Raw genomic sequence first — 22,527 nt, 5'->3', positions numbered from 1 at the left:
GGAAATCGAATCCTTACCAATGAAGGTGAATTTTCCAATCAAAAGTCAAAATGGTTTTCAACGAGCATCTCACAAACTCAAGACATCAGACAGCTTCATAAGCCAATCAAACCTTCAACGAATTTGCTCTCAAAGAGTTCTTTCTCTAAGATAGATTTATCAAATACAATTAAATAAGATATTAGTAACTTTGGAAATTTCAAATGACAGAATAGTGAGAAAAAAGCATTAAATACAATCTTATAAACTTAGGTTAATAGAGATGTAGTTTTCCTTATGACTCTGAAGTTAGAAATTTTCTATTTACAACTATAGTGTCTGTTAATATTTGTTTTAATGCTTAAAAATATAGGCACTTTTGTTTTTACAAGCATTATGATGAAAGGTCCAAGATACTAACCCACAGGTACCCACAGGGTCACCAGATATGCCTCAGCAACTGTGTATGACCCATAAGTATAGAAAGCCCTAATTCTAAACTTTTGGCACCAATTGCTATAGTCAACTTTTCAGCTGCTTTCAGGAGATATTGACAGTTTCAAAACCGGGGAAATGCCACATTACTGTATTGTATGAAGTATCAACAACAAATTAGTGGGCAACTGATATACTTTTATTGGTAAAAAGAATTAATAAGACAAACAATATTTCAGAGATTTCGGTGATTAAAAGGTTCCACATTTAGATCAGCTATTGACAAATATAAGTGGCAGAAGACTTGTATGATATATAATTACTGTATTCATTCAGTTTGATCTAATCCCATTTTTTCCAGAAACGTATATACTTGCTAAGCAAAGTTTGAGATACGGAGTGAGCCTTCTACTCAGTTGCTGAAACACAAGTGGCGAATCGCTGGGGACCTCAGGGAACAACCTCTAGCGACACATTCCACGATGTAGAGAGCATGATACTAAACGTAAGTGCCGGTTACACACTGTACCTAATCAGCATAACCTAGGTCAGTTAAAACACACAACCTTACACTCCTACTGTGTGCAGGCTGGGAATAACGGCCCAACTGGCACAAGGAGGAGGGATAATGGGTGGAGCCATTTCCCAGCGGGGTCTCTAAGACTCACCAGGCATCCTCAGTCAATACACATTTAAAAAACTCACAAGACACCTTATATGAAAGACCTGGTCCTACTTATATCTTCACCTTCACCTGCTTTACTCGTTTTCGTGTGCTCATCCTTATCATTAATATGTACAGTTAAACAAACTCAAATATATTCTAAGACACAATCTGATGATTATCCCAATGAAGTTTCAGTTAGAAAATATACAATATTAAAGCTCCATCACTGTATCACATACCATAAATATTAAAATATAGGATATCACCAATTGACCCACCTCATAAATAGTAAAATAGAGAATAACACTGATTAATCTTTTCCACTCTTAATTAGCTATTCTTTCCACAGCCATTAATGAAAAATTTTGCCTCTTTCTAAAACTGCAATTAAGGGGACATCACCAATGTTCTAGGGCTAGAAAAGCGCTTTATTTAATGCTACCTTGAATTATTTTGAATAAAAAATTGTGTATCATTCTCTTCCTCAACCATATTGCTCTGGACGTCGCAACTTGCATCTCAACAAAGAATCTAAGTGCAAACTGTTGGTACTGATAAGCACTACACCATAGACTGGCAAGCAATGCTTCATTAACAAATTCAAACAAAGCCAGTTTTATATAAGGTACCTTTCCATCATGACCAAGTGGTTATCGCCATCAGAAACGCATACAGTACCTTAAACCTGACTAATTCACTCCTTTGCCTATTACTAAATAATGCATGATTGCACTTACATTCCAGTTTACGTAAATTATCATTTATACCTAGGAACCTTGCGCAAAATACTCTACAGTATCAAAAATATAAAGAGCTCTGCATAACCGTTACAACAGCACACTTCAATACATCACAGAAACGGAGACACAGCCATCACAAATGTAGAGAGTATAACGCGGCTGCCTGCCTCCCACCAGTCCATAGATATACACCACACACACACACACCTCTGTGGCCCTCCTAAGGTCAGGAAATTCAAGTATTAGCTTCAGTAAAGGATTTAAAAGCCGTGTATTGGTTCATAACGAGTGTTTGTAAATTTATCACAGGTTCCCTAAGAAGGGTGAGGCCTATATTTCCTGTAATTCAATCATTATTTACTTCACATGGTGAAAACTTCTAAGAGCAACTGAATTATGTCAAGTACATTCCTAAATTTCCTAAATTATTATTATGATATCCACTATTTTGTAATAAAAAAATATACTGAAGTAATATGAACTTGATCAGATTTTTAGATAAACCAAAAACCTATTACTTTTCTAAACAGAAAAAGAAAACTAATCAAGTTTTTATAAATTTTCAGGCCTTGAGATTGCTAAAGTATGAAGAAACTCTCTTCATAATCAAATAAAACTAATTGATAATTCAGTACAATGGACTGCTAACTCAGATTCTACAAAACACAATAGCATGGTATCTTCATTACTTTATGTACATAAAAAAAATGCAAACTGCTTTGAAACAAAATTCACAATATTCTAAGGCTGAAAGACGTTTGCCTTTGCTGGAAAACAAATCAGAGCAGTAAGTCGTGCTCATAGGCTCAAGATGGATTAATTATTTAATATGAAATGCTGTAAAAACTAAAATAATAACTTGTGAAATTTAATTGTAGCTGATGTGATTCATTTTCTTGTTGAGAAGTTTAATCTGCGAAATATATTTATATATATATATATATTATATATATTATATATTATATATAATAAATATGTATATATATACTATATATATATATCTATATATATTATATATAATATAATATATATATATATAATATATATAATATATAAATTATATATATATATATATATATATATATATATATATATAATATATAGATATATATATATATATATATATATATATATATATATATATATATATATATATTATATATATATATATATATATCTTAAACTCTGGTTAACATTCAAATGATTATTATAAAAAGTGATAAATGTAATAACTGCATTAAAAAAAGTGAAACAGGTAAGAAAGTTTTAAATGGAATTTGTGCACAACTTGGATTTTTTTTTTACAAACCAATACGGATTAGTTAGTACAGGAGGTTAAAAAGCATTAATGAATACAGTATACTTTAGGAGAGCCACTTTTACTGCTTCTATGGACCACTGAGTTAAGGCTTGACTCAGGCAGTCATGTGTAGGACACATTGATTACTGATTCAGAATCTTCAAAAAAGTGTGTTAATAGGATTTCCATCACATCCATACAATAACCAATAATAATTCTATCACAGCCAATATGTTACTTTGGGCATTTGTTTGAGATAACAAATTTCAATGCATTATACAAATTTTATCCCAACACCTTGAAAATGTCACTCGTATCACAATCACAGGTTTACAGACTGCTGGAATGAAAAATCCGAAGCAGATTTCAATGTCTCCAACTCCACCAGCAGATGTCATAACCTTGGGGACTATCACTATGGACCTCTGGTTGAGTCAGTGAGTTAGGGAAGCGTGTGCGTCCATATTTCTAGGCTGCTTACATATAGGGTAGCTGCGGGTGCGAGCTGAACACACAACTGGAGAGACTATTGTGGTAACGACTAAACTGCCGTGTTGAACAGGCACCAGGTAGGGACACAGTGGCGCCTGTTTGGTAACAGCATGCCTCCTCCATCGGAGGTTAAAGCTATCATGGGTGAGATGCGGCAACCCCCTGGGCCCACCTCGGCACAATTGAAGGATATATAGGCTGGCTACAGTAAACACGACTGGCTACCAAGGACAAAAGATGTCAAACTAGGTTACCAGAGTGATGGGCGGTGTAAGTGTGGTCGTTGTATGGGCATGGGTGGTCACCAGCACCAACGGTAGGGAGCTTACGGCCAGGCGAGGTGTACCCTACTGGTTGAGGGAGTAATGAGGCCGGGCACCACCGCAAGGTGTCTGGTGCAGGGCAGACTAGCGAACAGCACGACCACAAGCTTGACGCTTAGTCAGCCTTAGTTACCAAATGATGTAGCTCAGAAAGCAGGGCACGGTTTACTAAGGACAAGGGATCATCCTGTGTTGACCAATCAGGGCGTGACCTACTCAGTGAAGATGGACTTCCCACTAAGGTTGGAGCTAGTGACTGTGGTATAATTGGGCCCATACCCATGCTTGGGTAAGCTGTGGCTCCCGCATATTCATCCTCCTCATGATGTCGACGGGAAAGAGGCTGGGTGTGAGGTGAATCCATGGGATGTCGCATGTGTGAATCCCTCGGCAGGAGTCCAGGTTGCGGCATCTCTAGGGGAGGTGGGCCTCGGGGGTCATGGGGCTGTGGAGGCTGCTGGTGCCTTGGATCTTGGAGGATACATGATAGGATAGAGGCAGAGTGTGTTGGAGGTGGTGGTGGCTCACTCAGGCCACCGTGGTAAATACGCTGATGATCCTTAAGAGCATACTTATTCTTAAACATCTTAGCGCACAGCGAGCAGCGGACGGCGGGATTATTGAAGTGGACTCGTTCCATGTGCTTCCACAAATTCCGACGACAAGAAATCAATTTTCCACAAAGCTGACAAGAATGTGGTAATGAACTTGGAGGTAATGGTGGAGATGTACCTGTCCTTTCCCCCCCACCTCTCACCTCAACCACTCGTATATCACTGCGGATATCAACTCTCTGATCACCTCTTGTGTCTCCTCGAAGATCAAGAGGTGGATCCTGGCGATGTTCTATCCGAGGATCTGGTGGTAAGTCATACCTTATATCCCGCATATCGTGACGTACTTCTTCACAAGGCATGGGACGATCTATTTCCTCTGGACCACCGCTTCCTGAAAAAGAAGTGGCAGCAACTGAAATTACAGCATGAAAACTATTGGCATATAAACTCATACATTGCAAGTTTAATTGCAATATGCAATGCTCCACTGAGAATGCTATGAAGTAAAAAAGAATATTAGTAATAACTAGATAAAGTAAAGTTAACATGAAAAGAAGCTCTCAACATCATAGACTGCAGGAGGGTGTCTTTACTGAAAACTAAGCACACTAAATCTTCAAACGATCAAGCAAATTCACGGAAAATTGTTGGCTCTTACATAAATGGTAAAGAAACAAACTACCATTGCACACAAATGAAATGGTTTGAGTAAATGTGTGGAATCAGTGATAAACGCAAAATCCTCAATGAAGAGAAATGGTAGAGGAAGAGATTCCCTGAAACTGAAGGTGTTTTAAACCATTTCAAAATAAAAACCGTAGCTCTATCCCACATACTTGTAAGATTTTATTCAGCTACATTTTCAAGTATATAAAATTATGCGAAACTTTATCGTTATTGCTTGCTTTGCTCCACAAATTCACTGTTCATACTAATACTTACTTCTCGCACGTAGCAGGAACTGCCACTATAGGGATAGTTCTGCAAAATTTATGGTGTGTGGTAAAGCTGATTTCATTGTATGGAAGCACTTGTGCTACCCTATTTTGGAAAAGGCTTTATAAACACAAATTAAATGCAAATCAACAGACAAACAAAGTACCGCTATATCCTTACCATATCTCAAAGTTAAAATTAAGTAATCCAAATCACCTCATATTTATAGAGTCAAGCACATAGTATACATTCACCAAAAGGACAATCACCAAAATCATTTACTACCAGTAAGACCATCAGGCCACTTTAAGCCCTACTCTCCAATGCATCGTCCAATGCACATTCCTTATTGCCTGACAGCAATCAATCATAGACTGGCTCCCCTTAACGGGTCAGCTCAGTCACATCAACTGAACTCACTGCCATATATCCTGTTCGATGGTTAGTCTACAATGTGGTGTGTCAATAGGTTAGGGTGCATACGTTGTAAAATATGAGGGTTTTAATTTGTACAAGAAACTGGGGAAACCGTTGGCAACTAGCCTCCTCTGTAGCATTAGAAGCTGTCACATAAATTGCTTTATATTTCTGAATGTATGGGGTACAAATGTCATTTCGACTATCTTGCATTTGACGTAGATGCAGTTTGAATTATTTTTCCGTGTATTTTGTTTTTTTCAGTCTGACAATCACTGCATTAGTGTTTAGCAATCTTCAGGCTAAGATGTTAACTAAGAAAATGATGTATTTATATGTTTCCAAAGCAGGTAAAAAATAACATGACATTTTTATAATAATATAAAGTTTCACTTATACTTACCCGGTGGTTACATATAGCTGACGTCAGGAGACGACAGCTATATGTAACCACCGGGTAAGTTATATAAGTGAAAATATTGTGTATTCATACTTGAACACATTTATGTGACTCGTGACTGCAAAACACAGTTGTTGTACTCATGGATTTTTGTACCTGGTACCCCAAAAGAATATTTCTCATTTGGTACAAAGGAAAATATACAATCACATTACTTACATAAAGTACCTTCAGTTGACTTGCACAATGTTAGAAAGGAGTCTGAACCTACAAGCTGTCCGTGACTTGCTTATTGTTGTTTATAACACTACCATAATCAGAGAAAATAGCCGTCATTAACTTTACATCATAACTGTTTCCTAATATTGCAAACAGCTGTAACGTTAGAATATGTTTTCTTTAACCGAGTGGATAAATGGCAAGAAGTCCAAGATTATATGGTAAAAATAATTCCCTACGCCCACTGGCCTTACTGTAGCACATTAAGAAATATAAAGTATGTAGGCTTGTATTCCTCTTCGCAATTCTATATTCCAGTATTAATGAGAATGTACCCCACGGTATATACTCTCCTCTCCTTGAAGTGGGTGTCATTCAAATGTCAAAGAGCAAAGCATGAGAAACAGGCACTCCCGAGACAGATTTATACTCTGCTGAAGGTTTATTATTGTACAAGCTTGTTGGCACGCACTACACGCTCTGGAACCCGTCACTGCTAGTTTCCTTACCATCCCATTCCCCTATCTACCCCGTCCCCACCGGGGGCGGGCAAACAGGTTTGCAGGAGGAGGGTGGATGTCTGAACTATCTACCTCGCTCCCACCCAGAGCGTATAAACCGGTTTCCCGGGGGTGGGTTGCTGTGTCATGTCTCACCTACTGCCACTCAGGGGAGGACAAACAAGATCCACTCGGATTTTATTACTATAGAAAGTTCGGTATTCACCCAATGAACGGTACTTCTTTCACAACCTCACAGCTGAATTCCAATATAAAACATGTACGGTTCAAGGCAACACTGACGGGACAAAGTATAGAAAAGGGTGCATGACACCCAAAGGCTGTAAACCACTGAAAATAAGGCAGACAAAGTTGCATTTACAATGAACTAAGTTTTATGTCAGATACTTATGTATTTTACCTTAAAGGAAAGCTGATTACTGAAAAACACAAGTCTATATTTATCCAAGGTAAGAACATGGAAGTACTGGTCACCTACGGCTTCTTAGAGGCACCAAAGATGTTTAGGTTTAAGATTCTGTATTCCTGGTAAGACCATGCATTCTTCCATACATAATAATGTATATATATATATATATATATATATATATATATATATATATATATATATATATAAATTGCTCTCCTGGAAGGGTTAGTCTGCTATTTTCGTACACCTGTTGATTCAAACTATAGATATATATTTTTTGTGCATTATCTCCCTCAGTACTGAATATAAGCAATTACTTACCTGAATATGACCCTAAATCAAAAGCACTTTTGAATAATGTTGTACGACTTTCAGTGAATTAATTTCAAACAAATTAAGTGACCTTCTTGTGACAACGTTTTTCAAAGATTCCTTAATTATCCACCAGCACTAAAATATTCAGGTACTATCAAACGTCAAGTTGACGTTCCCACAGACATTGCGGGAATCGTTTCGCTGGCCGGAAAATAAGTGTGACCATCAATAATTCTGACACATTTTATCTTAATTTATAGTTAAACGTCAAGTTTCATGTTATGAAATAGGAGATTGATCCGCTTCAAGCAATATACCCAACTACAGGCTCTTGCTTTTGATGAATTCTTTTATCACTGCTGCTTCCCGTTCTGTTTCCTTCTCTTTCTCCATTTGCTTACCCTGCCATTGGAGTGACAAATACTGAACTGTCCCTCATTCATATTTACCTTCTCTCTCTTTCTCGTATAATGATTTATTTTCATCCTTTATCAATAATATCTTTTCTGTCACTCTCATCTGTAATTATTCATTTTCATCCTCTATTAACAATCTCCTCTCTCTCTCACATTTACAATTATTCATTTTCATCCTTTATCAATAATTCTCTCTCTCTCTTATATATATAATATATTATATTATAGTTATATATATATATATATATACATATATAAATTAATTATAGAATATATATATATATATATATATATTATATATATATAATCATTCTTTCCCAAATTCATTATCAATAACTTCCTCTCACTTTGTTCTCTCATTTATATATTCATTTTCATCCTTTCTCATATTCTTTTTCTGTCACTCCTCATCTGTAATTATTTCATTTCCATCCTCTATTAATAATCCCTCCTTCTCCTCTCCACATTTACAATTATTCATTTTCATCCCTTATCAAATAATTTCTCTTCTCCTCTCTGTATATATATTATAACATATAAGTATATATAGATAATTCGATAGTTGATTATCTGATAATCTTATATTCATTCGTAATCAATCTCCTCTCACTTTCTCTCATTTATAAAGTTCTTCAATTTCATCCTTTAGCAATGATATCCTTTTCTGTCACTCTCAATCTGTAATTATTCATTCTCCTTTATTAATATCTCTCTCAATCTCACAGTTCCAATTATTCATTATTCATCCATTATCAATAATTCTCTCGCTCTTGGATATAATATTTTTAATATAGATATTATAAGAATTATATAATCTATTCGATTTCCTTATTCGTTATCTAATAATATTCCTTTCTTCATGTTTCTATCTATTTAATAAATATAATTCATTTACATTTCCATTTCGTTACAATAACTTCTTCTCACCTCTCTCTATATAATTTTCATAATTTTCGGCATTCAACCTGTCCTATCGCAGTGACTGCATTTTGGGTCTCTGGGTTCTGCCTTGACAGAAATCATGCACAAAATGCTTTAATTTTTGTTCCTAGGCCTCAGCGGTTAATGATACTTTCAAATGAGAGTAGATTTGCCTCCAAGACATTTAGCCGTAATGAAGACATTAGCTGGAAGAACTTTTGACCCTACTTCCAGACATACTAAGCAAGACCTCAAAAATGAAGTCACAGCCATGACTTATTCTTTCTAGAATTGTGATTTAGTGTAACGTCACAAATTGTGGAGACAGAGCACCAGCCTTTGAAGGATATGAAGGATATAAATATATGGTGAGCAAGATAGCAAAAGACCAGGAAAAATATTTTCCTTGGAATTTAATTTTTTTTTTTTCAATATACTACAGGTTGAACTTTATTGCTCTAAGTCAGACCATCTCCGTTTGACCAACAGTTCAATCATTTCAGAGTTACTACAATGCAAACACAAAAAGTATATAGAAACCGGACTAATTAATTCCCAAACTTTTCTCGTGGGGTTTTTTAAGAAGATGAAGAAAAACGTAATGTTTATTAAAGTACAACTAAAACTCGGATGTTATTAGTTCAAAATTGTATTCCCAATTCTTCGTATATACGAGAATGTGATCATAAAAATGGAAAAAAACCAAGATTTTTCAAAATGAAGAAGTTTAACTAGACATCTGGCATCAACGGAAACATGTATGAAACTCCTTAGTTCCAGAGGTTTTTGAAAAATGGATTTCGATGGTGTCGTATTCTCATCAACAACTTAAATTCTTCGTGAATATTCGATCTCATTCAAATTTTCCTGTAGTAAGAAAATGCCAGAATGTGCACCTGTATCAATAGATTTAAATTAACTGCGATGTTGTGCATTTTTCATAAGCTGATTTCGGTATTAATACGCACGCAATCTTCGGCAATGCCTATGCATAACAGACTTCAGTAGAAAGTTCCCAGTCCTTCCATGATGGGAGAACTAAACTTAATCACTATTACCTTCATCATCACAGGAGACACTCCCCCACCCTACACTTAAAAGAAAGATGATCATAATACATGCATATATATATATATATATATATATATATATATATATATATATATATATATATATATATATATATATATATAGATATATATATATATATATATATATATATATATATATATATATATATATATATATATATATATATATAGTACAAGCCCCTTAATCCCAGGGATTGGACGTTTAAGGAAATTCCTCTTCCTTTATATGATTTGGCAAAGATGACTGTCTAAATTTTATTTCTAAAACGAATAAATTCAGAAAAAGAAATAACACGGTCCATTTCCGAGTACCATTAATCTATATTCGAAATCATATAAAGTTCGTCAATTGTCATACATTCTTTACGCAAATTAAATGGATGCTGCTCAAATTCTTATATTTCTGTAACTTGGAAAATGGAAACAATTTGGAAAGAAGAGCTTCGAAATTGGGAACAAAGTAGGACCTTGACAGGGGAATGACAGTTGCAGAGCACAATTTCTCTCACTGTACTACCCAAGCACCACCTCTCTGGCACTCAAAGAAGTAACTCTCACTTCTAACAAACCAAACAAAGTAAATAAATTGCAGTTCAACTTTCGGTTAAATGTACCTGGAATTGAATTCTAGTTGACAAAGAGTTACAGTTTATTCTCTCCGATAGTTCTTTAATTATCATAATGGTTATGCAAACTGCTTATATCTGAAATTATAAAAACCTGGATACAGCGTATTTTTCTCAAACGATTCGCCCCCAAAAATATGAGCGTAGACTTATTAAAATTTCTCCAACAGTTCTAAAATTCACTTGAATGATACTAAAATTCTAACACTTTGCCATAAGAAAATACGACTGTCACGTTAAAATTAGGTTAAGTCATATTTATGCAAGTCGGTTGTTATCAGGTAGTCTAACCAGACCACTGAGTCAAGCGATCAAGTTGACAAGGAGAATAATCTATGCCGGTTTCAAGAAAATCTAAATTCTAAACAAAATTAGTTATATATAACAGGAATATGTCGAAGACAAAAAAAAACTTGTTATTGTAGAAGGATCACTTATGTTTCACCAAGTAAAAGTAACACACTGATGAACTAAAATATTCGGTTTAGACCAATTTGGTAATTCTGGTAATACACATGGGGATAAAACCAACAGAACCCATTAAGTACACACAGGATTGTATTATATTATTGAGTAGATGTACCTTGAGGAAATTTGAAATCACTGGCGTTTTGGGATGTGTGGTCATCTATCTGTCTTCGGTTCAAAGTTGTAGGGTCTAGGATCAGTGTTATTTTATTTTTAATGTTGCATCTCTGTAATGTTCCTTTATTTTACTAAGACTTCGAATACTTGAAACTGCACAAATTACTTCAAATTTGCAACAAAGAGTTCAACAGATAATGAACTGCTTACAGTAAGCCTGCAGACAGAACATTCTTATGACTTTTTCTGTTGAAGCAATATTGGATTGTTTTCATGTCGTTGAGCAGATGGACCAAATTTACCTCTGCATTGCTTTACCTAAGTGGCACTTCCTATGTATGTTTGGTGTTTTCCAGCTAAAGGAGTTTTTAGCATTTTGTTATTTCGTCTGATTTCATTACTTCATTCTACACTAATTTCCCTTTCAACAATGTCAAGGTTAAAATTTCTATATAAGTGAGAATGTGAATGCTCAGGAAGTTGCAAAAGCTTAACTTTGATCACTGAGATACCTGCATTTTTTCAGTGTCGAATGGAAAAAATTCATCTTTACACCCATAGTGGGGCCTGGTTGATCTTGTGCCACAATATGCTTTCACAAGATTCAAAATAGTTGATTTCTTGCACGATATATTTCAGCCCCAACAAATTGAGTGTTTCTCGACCTTCGACCATCCATCTCACTGGCCGAGTCTTATGACCACGGGAAAAATGATCATAATGACTTTCAAAATAAAACTTACAAAAAATATACTGTTCAGGGGAGAAAGAGTTGGCTGGAGGCGTTTTTTTCGGTTTGCGCACAGCATTGCTAGTCAAGAGGTGACCTATTCAGCTTAACAGCATAACACTGTGATGTGGTTTCTCAGTTGCTAATGCAGTACACCACTACAAGGCAAGCAATGCCGCAGTCCGAGCAGTAGCTACCTCTCAGGTGCTGTGCAGTGGAGAAAATCTGTTAACTTCATACCACCATCACAGACCAGCTCAACATTATCTTTATGTCTTCATATATTTAATGAACTTTTACTTTATTGGTTGTCCAGTATATACGTAAGTATGGGTTCAACATAACTTTTATTTCATAAGCTCTGAAACTTAATTCACGTTAAGCTTCTCTTGTTTAAACTGCTATATAATCATGGTTATGACCAGTCTTTTCAGTTATTCTACAACTGGAATGGCTGGTCTGTTCTACAGAGTCTGGCTTGAAGAGAAGAAAACAGTTGTCTCCTTGGCCTTTTAATTGCAACAGTACAAAAATTTAATTCGCTAATAACCGATGATTCCTTAAGAAAAGTATCACAATTTCAGATCAATAGAACAAATCACACTATAATATCACATTCAAATGTACGTCTGACGTACCATCTTAATCTAGATCTAATAAGTTACACACTAGAAATTGCCGTTCTCTCACAAATTATCTCTACAATTTTAATATCACGGGACCATGATTGTATTATATGCATATAGAAACTTACAAAGTAACTGATTGTCAGTTTACTGCTACAGCAAGATCACATCAAGATGCTCACAAAGGTCATCTGACTAAACTCAGCATTTTCCATTTTGGTTTCCCATTTGCTTTTGGATGTTTTACTGTGTGCATGTTTGTGTACATGTGTCCGCACACAAATAAGCACACATAATAGACTCGAGTGTTTATACAATATATTCTTTGAATTAAAATATCAACATTACATATGACATACATTCCAGTTACATACATACACACATATAATGCATATATATATAATATGGATATATATATATATATATATATATATATATATATATTTATATATATATAATATATCATATATATATTTATAGATATATCATACATATATCCATGCATATACATATATAAATTAAATATGGTGTATATGTATATATATATACACATATCCTCTATAAAATATACATATATATATATACATATATATATATATATATATATATATATATACATATCTAGTTGTATGTATATACATATGCATGTTTGTATGTATGGATGATGTATGTATACAGGGCTTTGTAATTTTAACGATATTCAACCGGAACTAAGACTTATTATTTGACAATTACATTCCCTTCATCCTAAACAAAAGTTTATCTGAGTAGAGTACAATATATTGAACAAAGAAATCAATAGAATGATTGGACCAGCTTAGTTCAAATGACCTTTGTCACGAGTGCAGAAGTGAAGAAAGATGTTGACTCGGCAGCCTCATTTCTAGTACACCATTCCCATGCTGACTTAAAACCGTTACAATACATATCTTCGGTAAAGAAAACACAAAGTTGTACTGGGGAGTCCTACATTAATAAGGATCCTAGACATCAAAAAGTGTTAAAAGGTAACAAACAGACTATGTCAGTGCAATACAGTATACTATATTAGAGAAGACCACGAATGGGACAAGTTTGTGTTTTCATTACAGATTAACACAGCCTTTTTGACTTCATTATCCAATCACAAACCTCAAATATTTCATGGCAGTACAGTATGGCTTTACATGCATCCAGGATGTTTGACTCAGAATTTATAGTATGCTTAGTGCATGAGATGACTCATTTCCTTCTTCTTCTCGTTTTATCATTTACACACAGATACTGATTTCAAAAACTTTAAAACATGGTGGGTCTCTTCTTCTAGGGCTAGGCACCGTAGCCGCAATACTATACCTGTATGTTAATGTCGTACACTAATAAACAGGGATAAAAACTGGAAACAACAGCAAAAATGATTTAAATTATCTGAAAAGAAATGAAAAATGTGATCTTGACCTCTTGGATGTGTGGGACAGCCTACAGACTAGTGTATGAAGATGAAGTTGAGGAGCATTTTTTCCTAGAGAAAGTTTGTGCATGATATCACAGTAATCGCTGTCCATAAAAACAATGCTTAAAATAAACTTCTACATGAGCTGGCTTGCTTTAGATATCAGGATCAGACCCGAACACATTGTATTATAAATATTACAAATTGTGAAAGAAGCAAAGGATCAGACCCAAACACATTGTATTATGAATATTACAAATTGTGAAAGTAACAAAGTTTACACAGTTAAATTTCCGTACTCTTCACATCATGGAGATTACGTTAACAGAAAGGATTCACACTGCAGTGCTTTTTTCCTTGACAATTCTGAAAGTTCTGTCCACCATCCTCTCTTCAAGTCAATGACAGCCGTGAGGTAAGAACTTAAAAATCAGGCGTCGTTTACCCTTTTCTCAGTGGTTGAAGAATGAATAACTGGGGGCAAATGTTGCCATTATTGAATAATAGTCTATAATTAACTGTTCCTTAAAAATGGTTGCATACACCGCCATACTGTAATGCAATGCCTTGGCTTTGTAACTGAATATGCTTCACAGCACAAGTATAAAATTACCATGTAATAATGGTGGTTGTATTACAAAATTGACTGATTTCAAACCTTCTTAACAGTACATTAGGAAAATATGAATATCACACACATTCTTTATCATCTTCCTTCTGAATAACCAAAAGTGACAAAACACCTGTCGTCCACAAATGATCACTTCGGAATTGGCACAGTTGATGTACATCATGATTCCATTTTATTTTTCCTGTTGTCAGAGAGTAATACTGATTGTATTCGTCGTGATTCTATTGCAAAGGGTGGAAATTCGGATGACCGATGCTGTACAGTAACTAATCTATTGTCAATCTGAAGAATTTGTGAAATGATACATATCGCTACATTATATGCTTTTGTGTTTGTCACAAAATTCTGATACACATAACATACATTTAATGCATTTAATATAGGGTTTTGGCCATAAGTCTCGCGTAAAGGCTAATGGACTTCAAAATTCTGAAATGTACAAACAATCTTGGCATTACTGAAATCAAGCTTCATAATCACCTTTGCCATATTCTAAGGCCAAGTTTACCTTATCTCCCCTATTTTATTTTGAGTCCAGAATCCTTAATAGTATACCATACGTCATATTCCCAGGAGTATATATTTACCATTTTAATCATTACTAAACCCATGTGATTTTATATCACTATATCGGAAATATCAAACCATCAATGACTACATAAAAGTCTCAAAGGCATAATATAATCCTTATTTATTTCAGGAACTGTTGGGAGTATATCTAAGCATTTGTTTGTAGTGTGATGAATGAGATCTCTCGGTGTTCTGGAGTTCGGTTGCTGGTGCGTCTTGTGTTTCAATGCTTCAGCTGCAAAGACACTTTGTGTTTATGTCTACTCCACATCCCTCCTAAAGCACAACTATTGTAAAAGAGTAAGCTATTGACAGCAAAACTATCAATTCTGTCTTTCTTTTTCCAAAAGGCATCACTTCTGTACCAAAGGATATAGCCAAGCTTTTCTTTTGTGTGGTGAGTCCGTCTTTGGAAGTCTGACCAAATAAGCACTGGCCTCTTTCTTACTTATAGAAATTCCTTCCCTAGACCCTAGACCAGACACAGACAGTTCTGAAAGGAATTCCACTGGCATAACTTTTGTCACCAACAACTACATCAAACCTCTGTATAATTACTTTCTAAATGCTGCGTAAAGAATTTTATACTTTACTTTTAACTAATATCTATTCAGATGAAATAAACAATGGCACTGAAGGACACAAAGTGGCAAAAATCATTATACCTCTAAGGAATGAAATATGGGTTAATTTTCTATGAAAATCTCCTTAACTGTCTGAACTGTAGAGTTCTGCTGCATTATGTTTATTAACATTACTATTGCCTTACATTTTAAGAGGATCAATAGACAACCATTTGACTTGCCTTGAGATGCTAGCTTTGAAAACACATAGCAAACTTTTTCTTCACTATCCAAAAATATTGAACACATTAACAATACTCTACAAGTCACAAATATGGGCATTGAAGGAAAATGGAAAGCACTAAATGTCTCAAATACAAAAAGGTGGATTTGAATAAAATCACCGAAACTTTTAATAAAATGTGAGGGAGAGACACTACTACTCCATAGTATGTTCTTGCCACATCCACATTAAAATAACTTCAACCCAGTACAGTTGTTCATAATTCATCCACGAAAGGAATTCCAGTTGTTCATAATGTATGCATGAAGGGAATTTCTGAAAAAGTCCTAAAAAGTTTTGCTTGACAGAATTTCTTTGCATGTACGCTTTATAAGAAACGGCATTCAATTTTGTCGAAGCTCAATATTAACCCTGCATCTTTTGGCTTTGACACATATGTACTCTTACTGAAGTCTAGAAATAAAAGGATGACAGGACCCTAAAAAAATAAGCTACATCATTTACTGACGTTAAAACGCTTTCTGGTCTCAACTCTCACTAAAGACTTGACACAAACGCTAAGAGTTAGGCTACACAGAGGCCAGATGGTGTCTTGTGACTCACAGCACAATAATGATTTTTCTATGAAGTCATTTCATATCAATCTACATACTTTTAACATCATGGATGTTTGGTATCACACCTAATTCACTAAATTGTGCAAGCTAATCTACAAAAATTAAAAATGCTTTGTACGAACGACCCACATTAAAGACATCTATAGTTTTACTAGTAATAATGCTGACGTATTCTCCCTAAAATACACGTTTATTTGGAACACTTTTGTGCTGAACAGAATTCTAAGATTGTTAATATAAGTGCAAAGGCGGGCAGAACCAGCGAAACTGATGCATAGTGACCAAATCGTTTGCTAAACAACTTCATATTTATCTATCCATAAACTTACGTTTGTTTTTTTTTTTATTATTCTTGCATGCTACTTAGAGCAATTTTTTCTTGCTTTCTTTCCCTACTACCTATAGGCTTCAGTAAGTCATTTCTCATCCCAGAACTAAGTATTCTGTCCTTCCTTACGAGAGTCCTTAAGAAGTCCTTATGGAATCTTGTTACCTTTTTCCATTTCCCAAACATGACCGTAGGATTTGTTCTTTCTGTTCTATTTTAGTTTAACTGCACTGTCAATCCAGGTAATAAAATCAATATTTTTTGGACACATCTGCCTGCCTGTGACCTTTTTCAAAAGAACCAGTGAAGGCGTCCCAAAGCAAAAAGCACTTGTACCTTTTTAATACTGTATACAGAAAAGTTAATCAATGCAATTTCATTTAATACTCTGATTGTATTACTCCCATTTTAAAGAAACAAGTGCAGGTAATATAACAAATTCTTCTCCACCATTTTGTCTTTTCCAGTTATATTCATGAATATTCTTTTATGGACTATTTCAACTCAGAAGTCAATAATCATAAGTTTTCCAAATAATTTGTATCAATGTAGGTGACCTCCTCAAAATTACTTGTGGCTGTGAATGAGCTTCTCCTGGCAGTTCTTCAGTCCAGTTTTTAATGTCTCATCCTGGACTTTTGGGTTGGGACTGTACCTTAGAACACTAATCATTTCAATCCTGCATAGTTCTAGTATGTGCATGCAATCTCTCTCTCTCTCTCTCTCTTCTTCTTCTCGCTCGTCTCTCTCTCTCTCTCTCTCTCTCTCTCTCTTTCAACTTTGGCACCATTTCCCTTCTGGCTTTTTTTTAAAACATATTAGAGCTTTTTCTTCGAGCAAAACCTAATACTTCTTCTGATTGAACTTCCAATGCCTATTACTCATGTAGCATTTATCACTGCCAATATGCCCGTATCAACATTTGCAATAACCAATTCACCAAATTAAAATAAAACCCCAAAAGGTTTGAAAATATACATAGGAACTAACACCATTGCCTACTCATAATTATATAAAGCCTAAGGGACATAATTTATACTAGTCCTGATAGACCTTTACTAAAGTTAACTAAATATCTTAACAATGACAGTAATCTTCTATATAATCAACAAAATTTTTTGGCTGTTTCAAGTATTGGCACTCTCTCCTATGAGAACTTACAAACCCTGAAAGGCAGCGTTTGAAAATGCTTAGGAATATCCTTTACAAAGTACATTTGTGCCAACAACCCCACAGAAAATAGTCAGGGCAGTGACAGAGACAGAAAGCTGCATGCCCACGTTCATAATCCTGCCAATCACTCTTTCAGCTGGCAATGAAAAATTTGTAGCCTCTAGAAGGGAACGCCGTAGTAGAATCATGTGCCTACAAACGTTTAACGATGTGGTGCATAATCAATTCCCTTGTGAATCTTCAAGGCACAACGATGATTCAAATGCCTCATATAACCTAATCCCTTTGAAACTGCCTCTTATCTGCCTGAAAACACTAACTTCCAGAATATACATTGTTAAAACGAAATTTTGATATGAGAATAATATTCAAAAAACCACAGGACCCCATCAGATATTACAATTTTAATATAACTCAAACTGGTTCTTTCCCTAAAGATATAAATTATATATTGAAATTGAAGGTGCCTAGAATTGCTTACTAACATAGTACAGTAGCTGTAAGATAAATGGATATAACAGAGAATTGCCAAGGAGTGTAAATGACAGTGCAGCTGTATTTTTTTCATGCAGCCAATATTGTTATCATTATCATCGCCTACTAAACGACAATGCAGCGCCTGAAAATCTTGCCCACTTTACAAAATAATCTAAAATGTGCTGTGAGAAAGCAAGTGAAAACTCCTATATAAGTTGTAGCTCTGCCGCTTTTCGGTCAGCAGTTGTTACATGATGCCAGTCTATAAATAATGACATTGTTAAACTGGAACTAATCTTAGCCTCATATTATAGATTCGTAACTGTCTGAAATCTTTATTTGAAAGCCTACACCTCCTATGGCAAATTATAATTATAAATGTTGCAGGCTGTGGGCATCGGATGTGTTGAACAAAGGCCAAGACACCTGATACCATAAAAGTTATCAGGTTAGTGTTGCTGACATAAAAATATACTCGGAAGAGTACCTTGGCACACTTTCAAACCCTTAAGAATCAGCAAAACTGAAATACTTAAGAAACACTCAAAACGAATATTCCCATTATTAAGAGGGTTAAAAACTAAAAATCAAATTCTGAAGCCATGAGGGATATGAATTAATTGTTGCCGAATTAAAAAAAAAGGAAATATATATGTATGACTTACAGTCATACAATAATCACACGGTCGTCTTTGCTTCCTTTCATCACTTATTTAGCAAATAACTGCTGTCTGTAATTTCCCAAAATCAATGTTATCCTCACGTATCTACATCACAAATATCTTACACACCTATATTCACCCTCTTTTACAACTGCAGAAGCTGAAACAACGGCTAAAATATGTTTCCTGTGTTAATTTTGTTTTCCTAGGCCCTTACATCCAATAATCACATTCTTCAACAAAAGCACACAGATAAACAAGCACACACACATTGCAGGTTTTAAATAATCGACTTGGTCACATGGTTCAGGACTGAAAACTTGGCTGCTCTTCAAAAGACATTCGGTATGCAACAGTGCGCTCACTTGGAAGAGCACATACTAAATAGAGTATTCTACAGAAATTGTTTAACAAGGTTTTTGCATCCCATCTTACCTCTGTAAAAGAAAACTTCTACTTTACACTGATTATTAATGTGCTATAAAATTAACATCGTGGCAAGAACATTACTACAGTGTGCTAGGTAGGCCCACACAATACTTGGGAAAGAGTAGGCAAAATAATGATTGTGTACAAAATGCCCTGTCAGTACATCATCCATAGAGAGAGGGGAAACAGTAAGACTACAATTTTCTGTGTTACTTCAATAACAGAATTTGACCATAGCCTTCTTCAGATGGAAGACGACTCTCATTTTCTCCTTAATGAACCATTCTGGACAATACTGATCTCTTCAAGCAGCAAAAGAGTAGCTGGAAAAAGCAGCCAGATCTAAATTCATTAATCACTACAGGTTTCTGCCAGCTACACCTAATCATAGGCAAGAAATGTCATTTGGTAAAAGTCTACTAAACCAAGTTCTGTACAGTGTCATCATTTACAAAGGAGACGAAAGTAATTTCTAGTAAAACACTGGTGGATCTTTTTAAAGGTATAAGGGTCCAGTGGAGGTTAGAAGGGGAGTTCTGGTTAAATACTACTATTAAATGTATATCTCTTCTTACAATTGCTAGACAACGCTATCGCCAGTCACACCTGACTGATCAAGCCAGAAAAGAAATCTATGCAGCCACTCTATCACAGTGGACTTGGGGGCCTGGCTCTCAAAATTACTTCTTTTATTCTCCTTACACTATGAAACCACAGATATACTTTAAAAATACATTATTCTAATATACATTATAAGCTACATAAAATACAGAAAGACATAAAAAATAAGCAATCTAACTGAATGAGACTGATCATATCCAGCGTCATTGGTCATATAAATAAAATTAAAGAATTCTTACAAATACTAACAGGTGGTACTTGCACCTTAACTAACCAAAACAATCTCTCTGAAGTTCGATATAGACTTTTCAATATATTGGTTACATAGAATTCACACTCTGACAGATAAAATTTCTGTGGCTTTGGCCACCAAAATATACAACTAGATAATCATCTGATAGTGTATATAAATTATTAATGATTTACTTATCAAATACTGAACACTTGAAAAACTGTTCAAAATGCCCAGTAAATATTTTTTATCACAGCACTTTTAGGCATGTTTAAAAAATTCCGTCTTCTCTGCATTTTGAAAGGAGGATTTCAGACAGTAATTCATGCAGCTGATAACAGATGTACATTTTCTTTCAAGTTTCATCAATAATCTGTTAGTATAATGAATACACACTGTCTGATATACACCTGTCTAAAAGCAAAGAAGCTAAGCCAATCTCTAATTGTAATTCTATGGAAAGACAGAGCTCATGATCATTGCTCCATCTAGTGGTAATCATTAAGCTAATTTGAGTACTTACTAACTCTATATGATAAAAATTTCCACATGCATTAGTGTTGGGTACATGTACACATGCAGAAATACATACACACATGCACACCTGCAAATGCATACCCAAACGCTTCACATCTGAATACTGAGATCACAGCAACAGCTGCCGAGAAGAATTGAAGTTACCTCAACTCTCTTAATTAAAGACCAAAGGCAAAATCTCACGAATGCAGAAACATCTCTGGATCAGATCAATCCATGCGCCAGTCACCGAAGACGTCTTAGAGAGTCAGTCCAGATGCACTGCACGCTCAAGAATAACCACACGATGATGCATTTGGAATTCCACTCGTGCATCTTCGTTACCGTCACATATGATCAAATCTCTACCATCCTGTTTCTCGTATTCTCCTGACAACCTTACATTTCAAAATATGATAATAATAATAATAACAACAATAATAATTATAATGATAGAAAAAACTTTCTTCCAGGGTCATCTTACGAGTCAAGATCATGCTGAAGGCAACTTTTCTAAAGAGTGAAATGTCTTTTAAGAGCAAATGAAACCAGTACAAATCTGTATACTGGTTCCAGTAAGTGTATAGCAATACAAAAATAGCATCACTGCCATCAACATGTATTTTCACTTTAAGAGAATGATCTTTTCCAACGTACCCATCTCACAAGAAACCTCGTTAAGTGTTACACTCGAGAACTAAACGTGACCTATAATGAGAACAAATGTGTCATCTCTAATTTGTAAAGAATGCTTTCCCGTTTTAACATTTTAAAAAGACCAAATTAATTTTTCGGACCACAAAGGATTGGATATGGCCTAAGGGCAGTGGCAGGTTATATAAGGCTGCTATTCATAATTTAAATTTATATCAAATTACTATAAATATTATTAGCCTACTTACTTAAAGAGTATAATCGTACAGATATCTTACGTTTAAATTTTAACCTCGTGGTGATAAATCTGATCTACCTTCATTTCAGTACTTAATCAAATTGAAACCCTGTCACGGCTGGAACGAAGTTGGTAACATCTAATACGATCAATGACATAATCCTAATGATCACATATCCTATCACCTACTACAGTATTACTAATATAGATGACTAATAGTTCTTCCCAAAACAGTTCTGTGGTCTTAATCCCCCAATATGAAAGATAAATAAAAAAAGTGTACTTCCAACATCATATTCAGTGGGTAAGTCATTTGTTGCATTAGAAAATGTGTTTTTCTTTGTGTTCACTTACATAAAGGCAACCCTCCAAGCTCAAGCAAGAACTGAACTATACAATAGGTATTATATGGTATCATCCTTTTTCTCATCTTGC

General features: G+C 35.0%; 1 protein-coding gene across 7 annotated transcripts in view; it reads right to left on the bottom strand.

Moving 5' to 3' along the window:
* Positions 1–3,005: 3,005 nt before the first annotated feature.
* LOC135223575 (broad-complex core protein-like) overlaps positions 3,006–22,527 on the bottom strand; it is a 308,957-nt gene continuing 289,435 nt past the window's right edge. For all 7 annotated transcript variants that reach the window (XM_064262101.1, XM_064262102.1, XM_064262099.1 and 4 more), the window contains one exon: positions 3,006–4,884. In XM_064262101.1, coding sequence (XP_064118171.1) covers positions 4,052–4,884 — 833 coding nt within the window. In that variant the 3' untranslated portion in view covers positions 3,006–4,051. The remainder of the gene's footprint in view (positions 4,885–22,527) is intronic.

The sequence above is a fragment of the Macrobrachium nipponense genome, chromosome 10 (assembly GCF_015104395.2).
Source record: "Macrobrachium nipponense isolate FS-2020 chromosome 10, ASM1510439v2, whole genome shotgun sequence".
Taxonomy (NCBI): domain Eukaryota; kingdom Metazoa; phylum Arthropoda; class Malacostraca; order Decapoda; family Palaemonidae; genus Macrobrachium; species Macrobrachium nipponense.
The sequence above is the reverse complement of the archived record's forward strand: the minus strand, read 5'-3'. Positions and strand labels throughout refer to the sequence as shown.